Raw genomic sequence first — 17,483 nt, forward strand, 5'->3', positions numbered from 1 at the left:
AACTTCTTTAAAATACAATTTTACTGCATTTCAAAGTAACATCTCTGCTGTGAGAGAGAAAATAAGATGAACCTCAGTTTTAAGACTTCATCCTTCTGTGTGCAGTCTGTCTGCACGGCTGTGTGACCGCACAAGTTCAAGTGGTTCTCAGGAGTTTCTCTGTCCACCGTTATCAGCACTGTCAGTCCATTTCAACCACATCTGGGCACTTTGACCCATCAGAACTCCCGCCCAGGCTTCCTCTTCTTTTGTGAGCCGTCATCGCGGTCTCACCTCCAGACTGTCCGAGAGCATCGAATCCCAGAGGAGCGTCAGGAGAGCTTATCTATGTTTTCTAAGAAGCGTTGGGCCCACCATTCATCCAAATCTATGGGCACAAAGTCTGAGAAGAAAACAGAAATTAAACCATTAGATACATCTTTGTCCATGTCGTGGATGGTTGAGAATAAATGTCAAAAGGATGAAAAATAAAGAACCACTAAATATTACGCTTTTCTCTTCATCTATAAAATTTTCCTTACCACCTATTCAATACACTACTCCACTGCTGCATTTAGCCCAGTGGTAAAAGGTAATCCACTCAACCTGTGAGCTAAACCATCACAAACTGCAACAACAGCATTTTAAATGAGTCTTCGGTGCCCTCTTGTGGTCACAAGGAGGAACTGCGACGGTGTAGTAAATTCAAAGTAAACGCATTTTTAAATCTCATTTAAAAATAAAAGAAATGAGAAACGTAAAAACTTCAAAAATAAATACTAGCATCTTTTACATCAAGCTGTCTTACATAATGCTACGATATATATTTAACACTGCCGACTTTTATCAGTTACGTCTGCCTGCTGGGAATCTAAAGTGATCATCGCCCTCCGGTGGTCATAAGGCGGAACTGCAACAGCTCAGTCACACCACCACATTAAAAGTTAGAGAACCAACGAGTTGTATTTAATGTATTTTTATTTGACTCATCTTATTCATGAGTTTTGGATTTTTGTTCTGGGCTAGAGGTCTTAGTATTATTATGATCACTGTTACATTTAAAAAAACCTACAAATACCATGAAAACGTGTGTGAGCTTTGCCTATGCATTGCTATAATAAAATTTTAGAATGAGTCAACAGATTTGACCCGTGACTTTGGGCTATGCTATTTGGCTGTTATAAACCAGTGCGACCTTCTGCACAGGTTGCAACAGTTACAGGCCTGTGAGCTGCAGCTAGATGAAATATGATTGTTACACTTGCACTAAATAAATAAAATCTCAGGACTTTTTTTTGTCACAGTGCGTAAAAAAACACAGACTTGGGGTCTGAAGATAACACAAAAAGGAAAAACAGTAGCTATACTCACCGTCCATGTGTGGGCTGGGAGTGGCCTCTTTATAATGCACTGCTTTCTGTGCAGCCTGGCCCACCTCCTGCTGTAGCACCTCCTGCCAGGCTGAAAACACAAGACTTCGGTCAGTAAAGCCACCATGAACACCAAAATGTCCTCTGTCCAGTCCTACACTCCAGGGCCACACCCACAGTGCCTAACAAGTAAAGTCCAGCAACTGTTTCAGAGGCATACCTCTGACCAATGTTTGTGTTCCAAACAGTGAAGCACGTGGTCACAAACTGTGTGTGTGTGTGTGGTTGTACACTACAATTGAGTTCAACTTTGGCAGCTGTCTCCAGGTCACGACTTTGAGGAGCCCCCAGTGGATACGTTTGATTATACAATTTGTATTTCAGTGAACAGAAAAGAACCAATCCAACCTGAACAGAAAGGCGGTGTCAGGCCTACTTTGTGCCCTTGTCCAGTCAGTGCCAAGGTTACTCAAGTCATTTATGAGCTGCTGTGACTGAGCTTCAATGCCAACAACAGGACACACAGTGTAAGAACCACTGAGCCAAGTGGGGGATCTCCTGGAGACCTGCTGGGTTTGTGAATGTTAAAAAGAAGCCCAAACTTCAAATCCAGGTCACCAGACCCAACAATCCTGTCAGAACGCTTTGGTGCTCTTCTTTAAAGTGATGCCTAGATTTAAACCCCAAGCCTGAAATTTCATTTCTTTCAGCACATGTGCCAGCGTGGGTCAAGAGGAGATTGATGTGGGCGTGAGAGCATTTTTCTGCTCAGTGCCTATCAGTGTCAGAGCAGCTGTGTGGGTGAGGCCTTGGAGGGAAGAAGGGGCTGGTTAGCATCTTGATAGTAAAACAATGTCATTCACAAAACAGCAAGTGAGGAATGGGTGTAACGGTCTCTCACTTTCTTACCCTCAGAGACAAACTTGACATTTTCTTCATGTGACGGGGTGAAACTCTCTTCGTGATGATTGTGTGCAGGCAGAGCTGGAGCAGGGTGATGGTATTTCTTACCATTCGGACGGTTGAAAACGATCTTTGGAGCGGGAAGTCTGAAAGGGGGACAAGAGAAGTACTGTGTTGATTTCTGCAAGAAAGAAAGTGCTCATTATCATTCCCAAGCAGGAACTTTAAGTGATATCCTATATCCAAGAAAGGCTGGTTAAGCAGGAGTAAGAAGTTACAACAGCTGAATGAGGGACCTTGTGATCCAAGGTCACACACACATGAACAGGGCCAGTCTGCCTGGCTGGTTCAAACCAAAAATCATGAAAACCCAACAGAGTAGGCAGGCCAAGCTCAGAGAAAACCAGAGCGGAGTTTTATTCAATCACCAAGGCATCAGCTGATGAACAATTGCTGCGGTCTCTAGCTGATGACGTCCACAGCTGCTAGGACACAGTCATTCACAATCACAACCAAAAGTATCTGAAAAAACTATAATGCAATCATTTCTTTACAATTGTCTCCTTTCACGACCTGTGCACCTACCCAGGCATATTCCAGGACGTTTGTTTGTGCTTGAAGTCACTGATTTTGCTGTCCAGCTGCTGTGTGGGCCCTGGAGAGCAAGACAAAGAGGATAAAACAACTTGTTATCAGCAGTCCGGAGAGGTGAAAGTGGGTTTTCCGGTGTGCCGTGCTTCATAGTTTAGCCCCACAGTCTCACCTGTGCGTCGCTGCGTGACCAGTTTGCTGGGACCTCTTGTAATTGTGTACATCATGCGCGGGCGGCTTCACCTGTGATCCCCGAGTTCGACACTTTGAAGTGTGAAGCGAAGCACGTACATCCAAGAAGCTCTTCTGATGTGAGAAGCTGATCAATCCACTGTTCGGTAACCTCGTGAAGCAGAGCAGTGCGCCACGCGTAAAAAACACAACAACCCCAAAAACTAGCGACCAGTGCACAGTCAGAGTCCCGTCTCTCCGTGTGCCCCGATCACTCACAAAATGTAAGTCACTTTGGTGCTAAGGTGTCCTGGCCGGCCACAATGTCACATAACCTGAAACAGCGGCAGTCATTCGTAAGACACGAGACGCACACGGTCACCGTCTCGACGTGCCTACACGCCTCCTTTGGCGCTTTAAAGCGACAGCGTCCCCCGAGTGTGAAGTGAGACTTGCAGAGGTGTAATGAAGCTTGTTTCACTAATTTGCCTCAGGTGAGAGCGAAAAGGCAGGATGATTTCACGTTATCGCGATGATTCGGCCTCACTGTGACGAATAAGACACTAAAATCGGGTCAGATGAGTGACGTGTATGTGCTTCAACAAGCAGCAAATGCGCCAACGATGTCTGTGTTTACAGTACACACAGGTGAGCACAGGTGCACCAACAGTAACACATCTGTGGGAGTTCTCCCCCAGTTCAATTCTGAGGCTTAAAAAGTTAATTTTGTGCGTTGGTCTGATATTGTTTGCAGCATTTCGAACCATTAGTGCGTCAATTCATGATTGAAATATATTTATTTGCGTCCTGGTTCTCAGTCAGAGTGTAACCAGGTCGATCCCAAGCCCGGGCGGGAGTTCTCGATACCAAGGCCCCTTTTTGTTTCTTCTGTAACCTTTTAAGGGGAAAAAACTTCCAAATCTTTCGATGTCTGTATCTCAGATGTGTTGCAGTTAAAGACAAAACAAATACTGCTGTTTTTGATATATATATATTTTTACTTATCTTTACACGAGTACAACTCAAGTGTTCATTAAGAAAGTAAGAAAGCAAACTTTGACCCTGTAAATGAAACTATTAGCAGCAGTTGGACACAGAAACACACCTGAAACATCAGAGGAATAAATATGAGTTACAGTAATGAATGAGATGTTCTGCGTGTGTCACCTCGCATGATTCATGACCCACTTTTTCTCAGATTAAACAAAACCCTCTTTTATTGACACACGCATTAAAACAATATAGAAATATTTGAGTTGGTGCTTCTGCTTGCACTTTTGAATTGTACAATTAACCCATATTATCACTGTCTTACATGCAGCACAGTTTCTTGTGTTTTTGTGCAGCTGCAGGATTAAATAAACATCACATAGCAGTGACATGAGATCTTTTACCATTATGACAATGTCATCATGACAAGCAGTAAATATGATGCCTAAATGTTATGTAACCACTATATACATACATTGTTGTCTCTTTAAAGGTGCAGTAAAACCTGTGGAAGATCAGCAGCACAGCAGGTAGAGAAAATGCTTATCCCTGGTCCAGGTGAGGTGGAGGTGTTACTGCCGGCAGTAGAATAAAGGTGACAAGTCTGCACATGTTCCTTCATGGTGTCGCATGTTTGTATAGCCTGTGTGCCAGCTACAGGTAACTAGAAGAAGAGTCAGATTTTACTGGAAGTTTTCAAAAGGTGGTCTTGAGCAATAGTTCTTTGGGCTTTCTGAAGGTCTTTCAAAGTTTTTGTTTGGACTTTGGCTGCTTTTTCACTCATTTTCAGTCCAGTCCTTGTACCTGATCATTTTCAGGGGAATAATTTCGGTTTGTTTGTTTTTGTTAAGGGACTTAACACTTGACCTATGAATAATTCCTATTGTATGTGTCTACACATAGCAGACAACTTTGCAAAGAACCCATTTGAAATTGTGTGTTTAGGCACTTTCTTTCTAGCAGATATAAAAAAGTATTTTTGCACCAACAAGGTGATTCCCAAACAGCCAAAAACTGAAAAATCCCAGCATGGTGTGCAGTCGGTCCTTACAGCATTTGAGGAAGCTGGACAAGTGCAGGATAAAAGAAGATGTAGTAGTTTCTAAAAACTATATATATCTACAGCATCTGCAGATATATATATGAGCAGGAACAGTACATGAACAGTATGTGAAAGTCATCTTCTTAAGACATAGGAAAGAAAATTCAGGTTTGATACAGAACTTGAGAGATGCATCTGAACCTTCAGTTGAGCCGTCTGCTGTTCACTGAACGCTCATCACAAATGGTCTCGGTGGAAGGACGGCGGTCACGGAGCCATTTGTAAGGAAGGGAAAAGAGGAGAAAAGGCGGAGGTATGCTGAACTACACAAGAACTGGACTGAATGATGTGGACAGCATGACAATGATCCAACACACTCCCAATGCAGTAAAAACAACATGGATAACATACAATAGGAAACTATCAATCATGGATCGGCCTCTGCAGAGCTCGAGCCTCAACTTTACTGAAGCGTCTTGACACAAAAGGCAGAAACATCCAAAGAAGAGCTTTGAATGTCCTTCAAGAAGCCTGGGAACTACTCCTGAAGATTACTCAAAGATATATAAAGAAACAAGTGCTAGCTCAAGACTTTTGCACAACGCTGTAAACCGGTGTATTTCTGTGGAACTGGTTGCCATCACAGAATTAGCTAGCACCAAACTTCTAGCTTTATTCCATTTTATAATTTATCTTTCAGTATTATCAACACTCTCACTTTATTATATACGATTTTTAGGATTATTAAAAGGAAAAATGACGTGTGTTGCTATTCTTTAAAAATAATCTGCACTGGTTATGAATCTGACTGATCGCCACCTAAAAGTCAGCTCCTTGTGAGGCGCTGCAGCACTTCAGTCGTGACCACTCGTTCTTGTGCCTCTTTGATTTCACTACACACCACGCACGCTCATCATTTTTGCAGCACCGAGCAGGTTTTGAGCTGTGACTGTTCCCATCCCAGGCTGACACTGTTCACTCTGAGGTGTACTGTAATGTCCTGAGATTTCTGAGGGAATTCAAGTTGAAGGGTCACCATTTTGACACAGAGGAGGTTTATGGAAGAGCAAGAGGACTTCCTAAGGAGGCTGCCTTGAAGGGGAGATTAACCACTTTAAATCGGGTATGGTTTTTATTTACTTGTACGCAGGAGTAGAAATGAATGATTGCACTTCTTAATTATACCCTTTGTCAAACCAACGAGTTTCTAAGATCTAATTTGGTTATATTGAGAACCTGTAAGTCTGGAAGATTTCTGTGAGTGTGGCTGTGTGGTATCGCTCAATAATGAGGATCACAGTCCTCCAGCAGACTGTCAGTCATGTAGCTGATCTTCAGCAGGTTTTGGTAGTACTCCTTCTCCACAGCAGTGTTAACAGTCCAGCCCACCACCTCCACTCCTCGCTCTGCCCAATACTGAACATAGTCCCTGATTGAAAGGAAAGAGAACAAACTCAATTGTGCAATTCTCACGCAGCAAAAATATTTCAAAAATCGAGAGGTGGCTCGAGACTTTTGCACAGTACTTTTAAACACTAAATATGAAGTTAATCATTTATGAGTAACAGATGAATCAAAACCACCTTCCTGTTGGTCACCGTTGGTCTGCAACAACACAGTCTACGGCAAAATAAACTACCTGTCAACTCTCAATTACCGTGAGATGAAGTCTTTCTGCACAAGAATGGCAGAGATCCCACAAAGTTTCCACAGTACGCGATGGTGGGCCCAGTCCAACAAGACGTCCAGAACACCGGTCCACAACTGGCTCCACGTCGACAGAGAACGAGGCGTGCCGTCTCCAAAACGGCTCAGTCTCCAGGGCCGGTGGGTGAGAGCTGTGATCACGTGGGGGTCAGTCTGACGCATCTGCGGACCAGAAGAGGACAAAGGTCAACACAGTGCAGGTTTTAGTAGTTAGTAGAGCCTTTTATTTCGTTTAAACAAAAACAGTGGATTGAATTCAATCTGTACCGGTGGTGAGCAAGAAAGTCTTGGGTGATAAATCTCAGCAGGGCCCATCACTGCCACACAAAATGACATCACTGCCTCCATAAAACAGAGGCTGATTACGAGAAGCTGAAATCACTCACAGAATTCCTCCTCCTAAACATTATCCTAAACCGTTATGATTGGAGTTGTTTTTGACTGATTTTCATGATTAGTGTAATTCAGGAGTTTTTGAATTACCTTGTAGATGACTTTGGGTTCAAAGGAGGAAACGACGCTGGAGTTGTAAAGCACCGGGAACTTCTTAAACATGTTATGAAGCACTGATACAGCCTGTAAAGCAGGGGAATGAACAACACAAGTACTATAACTGTGCGGTAACGTCAGTCTCTTTCTTTTTTTATTACAATCATTGCATTAGTTCAGCTAGCGTGTAGTTTTTCTCTTTTCTTCGAGAGCCTTGTATGTATGTTGAGTAATGTATCCATAAGCCTGTTAGGTTAGCGCTTAGTGTATGTAGTACCATATCAGGTTGACCTTTGACATCAAAGAAGATGGTCAGCTGGTGCCTGATGCATTCCTCCACAGCTTCCTGCAGAGTTGGAACCTTCTCTACATTAAATCTGTCCCTGCAAATTAAAAGAAACCATTGGAAAACTGACATAACTCCCTGTTCTTACTGGTTACTGGTCTATGAACTACATCTGTGTAAAGCTGGTGGTCAGAAGTTTGCATCAACTCATTTATGCTTACAATGAGCATAAATGTCTCATTGTAAGCATAAATATATGATTTCTTTGAGCTGTTCTTTTTCCAGGATGATTTCACATTACACATCTTTAATGACTTTGAAAGCAAGAAGTGGGTGCACAAGTTTGAATTTATTTTGGATTTTCTCTAATCCACACACGGTCAAAAGTATAGATACACACCCACTAATATTTGGTTAAATGCTCGCAGTAAGTTGCACCTCAAACAGATGCCTTTGGTAGCCATAAACAAGTTTCTTGCTTCTAACTCAAACTGGATATTTGACCACTCCTCTTGACTGAATTGACAATCTACAAGTATAACTGGCAGCAAAAGAGCCCCAGAGCTTGATGCTACCACCACCATGCCTGAAATTTGGTATAGTGTTCTCAGGTTTGCAACCACAAGATATTTGACTCATCCGTGTGGAAAGACGCGAGAATAAAGGTGTCATTTTTGGAGCATGATGAGTGTATGTAAGGTTTTTGACCACAACTGTGTACATTCTATTAGTTTTATTCTACGTCTATGAAAAGAGATGCACTATTAAATCATTTTGTTGAAAAATACACATATAGACAAAAATAAGGAGGAAAAAAAGACAAAAAGAGAACCAAAGTTTCTGCATTTCTAAAACTGTGAACTTTTGGTGAAACACACTTCTAAGACTCCACATTGAGCAGCTTATTGTTCACAAACACTTTCCCCTTTTTAATTAGCCTAAACACGCTTGAATCACTGATCAATAGGCAGCCTACTTCATCCTGTGGTGAGCAGCAGCATTGAGTCTCCTGAGCTGAACAAACTGAAGTTTGCTGATTGGTCCAGACCCATTGGTGGTTCGGTCCACGGTCTCATCGTGCATCAGGACTGGGACTCCGTCGGCTGTGAAACTCAGGTCCAGTTCCACTCCGGTGGCCCCGTTCCTACTAGCCTAGAGCAGATGTAATGGGACAGACTGATACAGTGTGAACCAATGTATGATTATATACATGGATGGATGAATTCTGCTGTCCAGAAGACAGATAAGATTTTATCTTTGCTTCATACTCATAAAAAGCTGAAAACCAGCCTGTTGAAATAAAAGAAGCATTTCATCCAGAGGTTTAGGCATCTGGATAGATGCTAGGAAGAGAAGGCATTGTGAGATGGAGAGCAGATCTTCATCATAAAGATGGCATCAGATTATAAACGGCACAGGAGCAGAATCAGGTGCAAGATGAGTCTGACCTACTTCCACTTATTTCTAACCCCCCCCAAAAGCAGGTGAAAAACACCAAGAAAACCTGCTTTTACTGCAAAAGTAACAGCGACAGCATGTCTCAGCAATGGCTTTTAACCCAAGGGGCTGTTATTCCAGATAACACCATAATTAAATGTCCCTGCACCTGTCATTTGCTGCAGGTAGATAAGAGACAAGAGGCCTGTGGTTATAAATCAGAGCACTACAGCTCTCACCTCTCTGATCGCTGCCAAGGTGTTCTCCGGAGCGTCGTGGCTTCCTCCGCGGTGCGCCACCACCGGGACGCCGCCGCCTGAGGAGAGAGCGCCGGGCCGCAGGACTCGAGCGGCCCGGTCCGCCGGCACCGGAGGGAAGCGGAACATCACCATGAAGATGTAGAGAAACGCGGTGAGGAGGGTGGCCCAAGTGGCGCTTCTAGTTACCAGTACAACCAGCAGAAACACCACTGAGAAATACACCACCTCATCTCCGATCTGCAGCATGGTGAAAGAACACAGGACGGGATGTTTGTGTCACGGCCGGCTGGGTGGATGCAAAAGTCGCTGTTTAGACACGGCATGGATGGAGCTCTGCTATCAGTACGCGGGTGGCTACATGTTGGAGGCAGATCTCAAATAGATGAGCGAGAATCAGCAGATTGTGAAAAGGATGGATACAGGAGCGCTGCTCTTATCAGTGTGGTGCTGCAGAAATCTATAATGTCCTATTTAAAGAATCAGATTTCATGAAATATAACCTGGATTTAAACATCCAATCAAGTCGGTTTGGACAAATATAAGAAAAGCTTGTGCTTTTATTTTGAAGGCAAAAATCACATGACCAGCTCCTCTGACCGGTTTAGTACAAACAGGATATGCACAAACAACCAAACATACACCATTTTGAAAACATTTTTCTTAAAATCAAACATTAGAGCCAAAGGAGTGCAGCCGAGGAATGAATGCAGAACACAGCAAATTAAGGAGACTGTACATGAATAAAAAGAAATTATTAAAAAATCTTTTCTTTTTTCTTTTTAAAGAAAATTTAGTCATAAAACTCATAGTACTTTAGAACAATGGTGAGGTAATGAACAGGTCTTGGAAATGTTTTCTACTCTTGCTAAAAAACAAACAAAAACAATTAAATAGACTTCAAAGAACAGAAAGTGAACACTTTTTTCACAGTTAAGGCACAAACATCTGTCCGTTTCTCCGTGTGCAGCGTCACTCCGTGCAGCTTGCTGTGGACTCTGTGGGCAGTGAGCTGATGTGCTGGAGCAGCTGATCGCAGTAGACAGGACTTCGCTGTTTGTCCCGGACAGCCTCCACCTCCTCCTTCAGAAGTGCAGGGTGCACCGAGCTGCCTTTCTTCAGGATTTCTGCGCACGCACACACACACACACACACACACACACACACACACACACACACACACACACACACACGGAGAGAGAGAGAGAGAAACAAATTCAGAAAGATAGCACACATTAAAGTCAGCGTTCTGGATTTGAGCTGAACATCAAATACTTAAAAATTTGGGCCCAAAAATAAACATCTCCCATGATCTTCAATTCCACTCTACACTAAATAACAACAGCGAGCTGATGCTGTCACTCAGTGAGGGGTGACAGTTTTAACAAGCTCAAAGCCACTTATAATATTTGCACCATCATCATACTTAACAACTGGCACACTGTACTTCTCTTAAAGTGCTGCCTCATATTTATCTGTGAACATAAAAATAACTCAGTTTAAAGTTTTAACTACTGGCTGGATGTGTTTTTAAAAGCACTCTGGCTCATCAAGATGCTGCACATCTCACACAAATTGCAGCTAAGGTTTCCTTCCAGCATTTTTCCTGCCAGTAAGAAATTCTGACATTCCCACCCCAAAACGTTTTAGCCAGACCCAAAGCAAAATCTCTTTCCCCCATTCAACTTATAATAAGCTATTTTTAAAAAACATTTTATGCTTAGGCAGTTTACAAAATCATAATGCACATTTTTGTTCAGTAAATAGTCATAAAAAAGAAAGAAATGCACAGATTTCTGTCAAACAAGGTAACAGATTGATGATGTGCAGGTTTTTTTTCCCGTTTTGTTTTTGCACTTCAAGTTTTTGCAGTAAAGAGTTGACAAGAAAGAGTCGGAGAAGATACTTAGCAACGGACTGCAGGTTGGATTCGAACCCTGGATGCTGTACAGCCATAGGGATTTTCAACCAGTGAGCTAAACTAGCACGCACTGATGCGCAGTTTTAATCTGAAAATTTTCATGGTCTTCCAGATCTCGTTTTCCATAGTCCCCTTAATTTAACAACAACAACAACAACAACAACAACAATAATAATAATAATAATATTTTAGCTAATAAAGGTGGGCGAGGCACTGTTTTTATAGCTTTACAGCCTTTCCTTATTTTATAGGCAAGCAAAGGCTGTAAGTTGACCTTTGAGCTCCAGGTGGATGCCGTCTGTAGAACAACCTAACCACGCATGCACTTTAACTACAAGCTCTGTGGTTTCCACGTCAACAGCACTTTTATGAGTTTTATTGAATTTGTTCTCATGTTCTCTTTTATCAGCTGGAACGCTCACTAAACCTAACACCCCCCCCCCCAAAAAAAAAAAACAGCAACAGTGTAGCAAAATTGCAGGTGTGACCCTGAATCATCTTCATAACCTGTACAAGGTAAGGACAGGCCCAGCCTATCCTGGATGACTCTAGCCACCCTTTCTCAGAGAAGTTTGCCATTAGTCTTGTGAATAGCACGCTATTTATTGCATTTTGCTTGTTGATTGTGTGTTTTTTGCTGACTGTAAATCAAATGACCCTTTTGGAGATAATACAGACCTCCATGACAGCTTTTTTGAACATTCTTATTCGCTTAAAGGACTGAGCACACCAGCAGGTGGCAGCGATCAACTATATTATAGACGCCAAGTGTGCAGATCCTTAAAGAAAAAAAAAAAAATCCACCAGGAGGCGATAAGTCACTGTTAAAATCCTCCATTGCTCCCACACGCTGTGCTGATTTTCCAGGTATATTGAATTACTTCTATTGCTGTCCCAGTGGGTAAACACTCCACAAACAACAATGCAAAAGCGCTGTTTCAGTGGTGACAGAATATCACTCTGGATGAGTTATTGCATGTAAGCTAATCATTTGATACCCACCTTTGTTCTTCAAGGGGATTGAGGGGATTCTTAGCTTTTGTGTGTCCTGTACTCAGTTGGGATGGATGTGGTGGGGAGAGGCGGGACTTTGAATTAAAAGAGAACAATGATGGCTTGTGAGAAGCAAGTTACGCCCGTGCCAGCAGTGACAGAAGGAGGGATGGGAGTGTTGTCCATCATTCTGTCAGGACATGCTGCAGACATCAAGACAATTCGCAGATATGCGTTTGAAATACAAGAAGCGTAAGAATGGGATCAGCTATTAAAGGAAGAAGTAGAGAGAGATAGAGGGAAAAACAGAGGGTGGGAAAAAGAAAGCTTCAAACAGAGCCATGCATGAGAGGGAGGAATGCTTCCACCAGGATATGGGCTGGTTATGGGTGCTGTCAGATATAGATCACTCAGCGAGACGCGAGGTCGTGTATTCCACAAAGAGTCTCTGAGCACAGTTTGAAGAGCCCGACTCACAACCATATACTTAAACTGCTTGAGGCACATCTGCTGAAAAGAATACGTTCTAATGCTCTTGTGTCATTTATTTCAGCACTTCTAAAACACTTTGGAGCCTCTTGGAAATTTGAGAAATTTCCAAAAACTGTAACATCATTTAGGTACCATTCAAACCATTGGTATTCCAAACCCTTTCAGCCTAAATGCTTCAGACACACGTGACACAATTTTACACAATTGTATCAGAAAATAAATCTGGATTGAAAAGATAACATGGGTGAAGGTGGAATATGTTTATTTTGTTTGTGTAAATGTCCCTCATTTTTTCCATTTATAACAGCAATGTGCAAAAGTCCTGCGCCACCCCTCATTTCTTCAAATTTTGCTTCCAAGGAGCCAGTGTTGTGTCTATAAATAACACACAATTTTAAATTGTATCTTAAGGGAATTTTTTTACTGGCAGCCTGCTGCAAAACAGATAATTTGTTACCATTTCTTTAGTTGAATACATGAAAAATACCAACGATAATGCAGTTTGCCAAAAAGCATTTTTGCATCAACAAGGTGTTTTTACAAAGCGCTATTAGCCTAAAACTCCCTAGATTTCGGCACTGGTGTGCATTGTGTCCTTAATAAATTTGAGGAAACTGGACAAGTGGGGGACAAAAGAAGATGTAATAAGTCTTAAAAAATATCCAGCACAGACCTGACACAGGACCTGAGTGGTGCCTCTGGACCTTTGGGTGAACCATCGGAAAAACTGGAATTATGCGTTTGTACAATCGGATTTTGACCCATCATGTATAGAAAACGTGATTGGCTACAGCTTCCTTTTTCAGCATGAAAATGATCCCTAATACTGTGCCAATGTGGTAAATGAATACTTGAATTGAAAAAAAAAAAACAAAACCCACACAATGAAACAAAACTATCACTGTACTTTTTGGCATCAACGATGGATGACCCCAGTGTGAGAGTCACTGGTTTCAGCTGAAATAACTAAACTAGATATTTAAACTTTTAAATATCAATTAAAAGAAAAATCTATTGTCTGTCACAGTATGTTGACCTAAAATCAGCCAATAATGTTAAAGAGGGCTGATGCTTTTTTTATACATTGAAAAGACCAGCAGTTGTTTATAAATTTCATTCAAACAGTCTTTTTTGGTAGTTGTGAGTGCTGCATCAGAGTCTCATGGCCAAGGAAAATGTAGGAACACTTCACCCAGTGTGACTCATCTATCACACAGAGATCTAAGACACGGAGTAAAGACTTAACAGGCTTTGGCTATGCAGGTACTAACTGCTAGCAAAATAAACCCAACAGTGATGTGGGACTTTTCATGGGATTTGTTGCCATTGTGTGAGATACGCAACTGTTTCGTGTCCTGGATAAGTTGAGACAGTAACCACATCCTCAATTATTCATTTCATGATTAAACTGAAACAAACAGAATCAAGGCCATGGACATCTTTCTCTCAGTTTTAAAGAAAGTGAGCAAGATCCAGGCCAGCGCTCTTCCTAATGCTCCACCTCCACAAGTGCGGCTAAACGAACGTCCTAGCCTTGCCAAGAGGAATCCCATTATTTTTTCCACCCACCAAGGAGATCCTTAAAAAAATAAATACAACACAGAAACTGCTCTCAATAAAAAAAAGAAAAGAAAAAACACTGAATGTGGGTGTGCATATAGTAAGTCTCCATCACAGAAACAAACAGTGTCTTTGTAAAGTCCTCTTAAGTGTGAGGCTTCATGGTATTGAGGCTTCGGCGGCATTGGGCGAGTATGAAAATGCTTCTTTTTTAAACCCAGAGAGAGAGAAAGAAAGAGAGGTCCCCTAGCGAGGCCTCCCTCTCGCTCATCACTGGCAAAGGCATCAGCACTCACCTGCGTCCTGTCAGAAGCAATGACAGCTAACATCCATATGAGAGTGGGAGGGAGTGCAAGTCCAGAGGAGCAGAGGCTTGGTTAGACAGTTCAGGAGGGAAAAAAATGTGCTCAGACTTTCCACTGATACGTAAATAAAACACAGCCGTGGACAACAGAGGGCACGAGGAGGAGGAAGAGAGAATGACAGATAAAAGATGAAGGGATTAAGTGGGATGTGAGGGCAGATGTGAAAAGGTGGCGAGGGGCAGAGTGGTCTGAATGTGGTTTTCATTTCGTGGGAGCGTTGAGAAGAGAGATCCTGAGCAGAGAGGCAAACCACACACACAAACACGCACACACTCCTGTGCGTGTAGGAGGGAGTTAATATACAGACATTAAAGCTCACATATTTAACCTGTGAAATGAACATCTTAGGTGGGGAGGTCTTTATCTGCAACCCCTGAAGCCCAAGAAAAGCCCAGCTCTTAATGGTCTTAAAATACTTTGACAGGGGAAATTGCACATGCTGCTTCTGGTGATAAACTGTGTGGAAAAGAGGGATAATGGTAAGCTTTGGAAAAAGGGAGCAGAGGGTACACTGGCCGACTGCCAGTAGCACAGTCTAACGTTTGATAGAAGACACCCCAAATTCCTCTCATCCCTGTCTGAGTGTTTTGGACACAGGGGGCTGATCTGCAGAGCGTCACACCTAAACTCTGCTTTCACCACTGCCTCACACTCACCATCATATTTCTCAGATAATCAAGATCGTAAGATCCGTCGCACATCATCTGAAACCAAACAGCGCACACGCAACTTGAGAACGGTGCGCTTAATGTATCCCAATGAATACAGTAACAGTCTTGCACTATTCTCACAGCATCAGGGACTGTTGATGTCAAGAAAAAAAAACAAGCTGTACGAGAGTTTGTCATTGTACGTCAAGAGTTATGGTTTGGATTAAGAGTGCAGACCCAGAAGGAGCTACAGCACATTTCGTTAGCAGTAAAACGTCAAATTTAAATATTTTTTATTTGTTTTAAAAAGCAGGTTGAGGGCATGTTTGCGTCCTGCTATCAACACTCTGTCCTCGTCTCTAAACCCCACCCAGTCTTACCGAGCACTTGGTCCTGCACTGAACTGTCAGGGTCATCCAGGTGCAGGAGCAGCTGCTGAAAGAGAAGCTGCAGATGAGCACCGCAGAGCACAGGGTTGTAGTCTTTGGTCAGGCTGGAAAACCACAGCCCCACAGCCTGCAGGGCCACACCGCGCACCTCCTCGCTGCTATCATCCAGACGCTTCAGAAGCTCTGTGGTAATAAATAAATAAATAAATAAATAAATAAATAAATAAATGTTTTTGACTACATCAGGTTTATAATGAAAAATGTCAGGTACTGACAGGTACTAGAAAGAAAGAACATATTTCACCCATACTGGCTTCTTCCAGGCTCTTTACCTTACAATTTAAAACACCTTAAGGCAACAGTTTTGGTGCGATATAAATAAAAATGACTTGAATCGAGCCTGAACTGCATTCACACAAAATGACAGTGCACACTGTGACTTACCCGGGTAAATCTTATTGAGAGCCTCGTGGTGCAAACTGGTTCCTGTGAGTCTGAGTATGGAACACAGACAGCGACAAGCCAACAGTCGGCTCATCTGAGAGTCCTCCTCCAGGGCCGACAACACCAGGGGATGCATCCTCTCCTCCAGACTGATCAGCTGCGTACAGAACAGGCAGGGGGTCAAACTACATCGTTTCTAAAATGCAGGCCAACCAAGAAAGAAATTCTATCTCTACATAAGATGTCAAAGCCATTTTCATTTAGGGGTCAGTCAGCACCACATGAGGTTTTATTTGCTTAAATTGCGAAACATCAACCTGAAGTATAGCATTTACAGGTTTGGATGAGTTCACAATCACGTTGAGCTCGAGTCCAGCAGGAACTGATGTTTTAATCACACCGGCAGAGAAACAGACTGATGAACAAGGTGAGGCTCCAAGAAGTGATGGCTAAAACCTCTGTCGCCCAGTCTGTTTGCTATCGAAACCATGCAGGCGAAACAATAAAAAAAAAGTAAAAAAAAAAAAAGAGAGCAAGGAAGGGGGGGGGGGGGGGGTCAAAAAGAGGAGGAAAACTTGGCAGAGAAGTGATCCGGCATTACATCAGTGACAATCTGACGGTGCCAAGTGCAACTGGAGCTGCTAATTGTTTTCACAGGGAGCAGAGAGGAAACAATGTCCTTTTAAACGAGTCGCTGTCGAGTCGCCTGTGGAAAACACACATGACTTTCTGTTCTCGCATCGAACTGGATGTGTTGTTCAACTCAAACCCAAAATTTCTCTTTTCGAGGCTTTCCGCTCCTGCAATCATGGACACGTACGCCTACGTTCACACCGCCCCACCCCAGATATTTGCAGCTAAAGATGTCTGAAAAGACCAGGTGCTTGAGCTAGTTTAAAATGGTCACTCTGTGCACGCGAGGGCAAGTACTGCCAGATGTGCGGGTGCTTGTGCGAACGCACATACTGTAAACTCGGCACATGCTCCGGCAGGCAGGTGCAAGGGCATGTTCCGGTGACAGTTCCTACATATAACAAGGGCCCAGAACAGTGGAAGCATTGTTCCTCTGGGACAAAGGTATGCGAACCCGATTGCCCCCGCGTACACCTGCTACCTGCCGTGGCCAACTCTTTCAGCCAAGGAGAGAAAGATGGCGGACAATATATTTTCCTAAAAGGCCGAGTGGGACCGTCTATTTTGATGTGAAATGGACAAAACAGAGAATCTGAAGTAAATGTCAAGCCCTGATGGATTACAGGAATGCACTACCACATCTTTTCCTTTACAGAGTCAATAAAAAGAAATTTCCTGCAGATTGGAGATCAAAAGTGCTGGAGGGAGCTCACATCCGGTATGTGCCTCCAGTGCTTATGAGTCACTCTGCACAGGTGGAAACAGAAAAAACTGTGCGCATCATACTATACATGTGATGGATTTGCTGATGTCC

General features: G+C 42.8%; 3 protein-coding genes across 3 annotated transcripts in view; all 3 read right to left on the reverse strand.

Moving 5' to 3' along the window:
- Window positions 1–3: 3 nt before the first annotated feature.
- On the reverse strand, window positions 4–3,503 carry LOC309704298 (MAPK regulated corepressor interacting protein 2-like). Its single transcript, XM_082529366.1, has 5 exons — window positions 3,016–3,503; window positions 2,838–2,907; window positions 2,259–2,398; window positions 1,351–1,440; window positions 4–382 (listed from the first exon to the last, which is right to left on the reverse strand). The coding sequence occupies exons 1-5, from the start codon at window positions 3,068–3,070 to the stop codon at window positions 312–314; spliced, it is 426 nt and encodes a 141-aa protein (XP_082385492.1). The 5' UTR covers window positions 3,071–3,503; the 3' UTR covers window positions 4–311.
- A 1,094-nt stretch (window positions 3,504–4,597) lies between these two features.
- LOC309705186 (glycerophosphodiester phosphodiesterase 1-like) lies at window positions 4,598–9,770 on the reverse strand. The gene is made up of 6 exons (XM_082530814.1): window positions 9,205–9,770; window positions 8,505–8,680; window positions 7,520–7,625; window positions 7,237–7,329; window positions 6,704–6,915; window positions 4,598–6,475 (listed from the first exon to the last, which is right to left on the reverse strand). The coding sequence occupies exons 1-6, from the start codon at window positions 9,469–9,471 to the stop codon at window positions 6,328–6,330; spliced, it is 1,002 nt and encodes a 333-aa protein (XP_082386940.1). The 5' UTR covers window positions 9,472–9,770; the 3' UTR covers window positions 4,598–6,327.
- Window positions 9,764–17,483, reverse strand: part of dnaaf5 (dynein axonemal assembly factor 5) — a 30,856-nt gene continuing 23,136 nt past the window's right edge. Inside the window, exons 11-13 of the mRNA XM_082530811.1 lie at window positions 16,037–16,193; window positions 15,584–15,775; window positions 9,764–10,349 (exon numbers count right to left, since the gene is read on the reverse strand). Of these exons, the coding sequence (XP_082386937.1) occupies window positions 10,195–10,349; window positions 15,584–15,775; window positions 16,037–16,193 (504 nt within the window). The 3' untranslated portion in view covers window positions 9,764–10,194. The remainder of the gene's footprint in view (window positions 10,350–15,583; window positions 15,776–16,036; window positions 16,194–17,483) is intronic.

This window comes from Aulonocara stuartgranti, assembly GCF_965226115.1.
Source record: "Aulonocara stuartgranti genome assembly, chromosome: 4".
In the NCBI taxonomy this organism is placed as follows: Eukaryota; Metazoa; Chordata; class Actinopteri; order Cichliformes; family Cichlidae; genus Aulonocara; species Aulonocara stuartgranti.

Excerpts from the sequence above, each read along its gene's own strand:
- LOC309704298 (XM_082529366.1), bottom strand. The coding sequence starts at position 3,070 with ATGATGTACACAATTACAAGAGGTCCCAGCAAACTGGTCACGCAGCGA. Across the intron at positions 2,908-3,015 it reads GGTCACGCAGCGACGCACAG|GGCCCACACAGCAGCTGGAC; the intron begins GTGAGACTGTGG and ends CTTGCTCTCCAG. Across the intron at positions 383-1,350 it reads TCCCAGCCCACACATGGACG|ACTTTGTGCCCATAGATTTG; the intron begins GTGAGTATAGCT and ends TTTTCTTCTCAG.
- LOC309705186 (XM_082530814.1), bottom strand. The coding sequence starts at position 9,471 with ATGCTGCAGATCGGAGATGAGGTGGTGTATTTCTCAGTGGTGTTTCTG. Across the intron at positions 7,330-7,519 it reads TCAAAGGTCAACCTGATATG|GCTGTATCAGTGCTTCATAA; the intron begins GTACTACATACA and ends CCTGCTTTACAG. Across the intron at positions 6,476-6,703 it reads CAGAAAGACTTCATCTCACG|GGACTATGTTCAGTATTGGG; the intron begins GTAATTGAGAGT and ends CCTTTCAATCAG.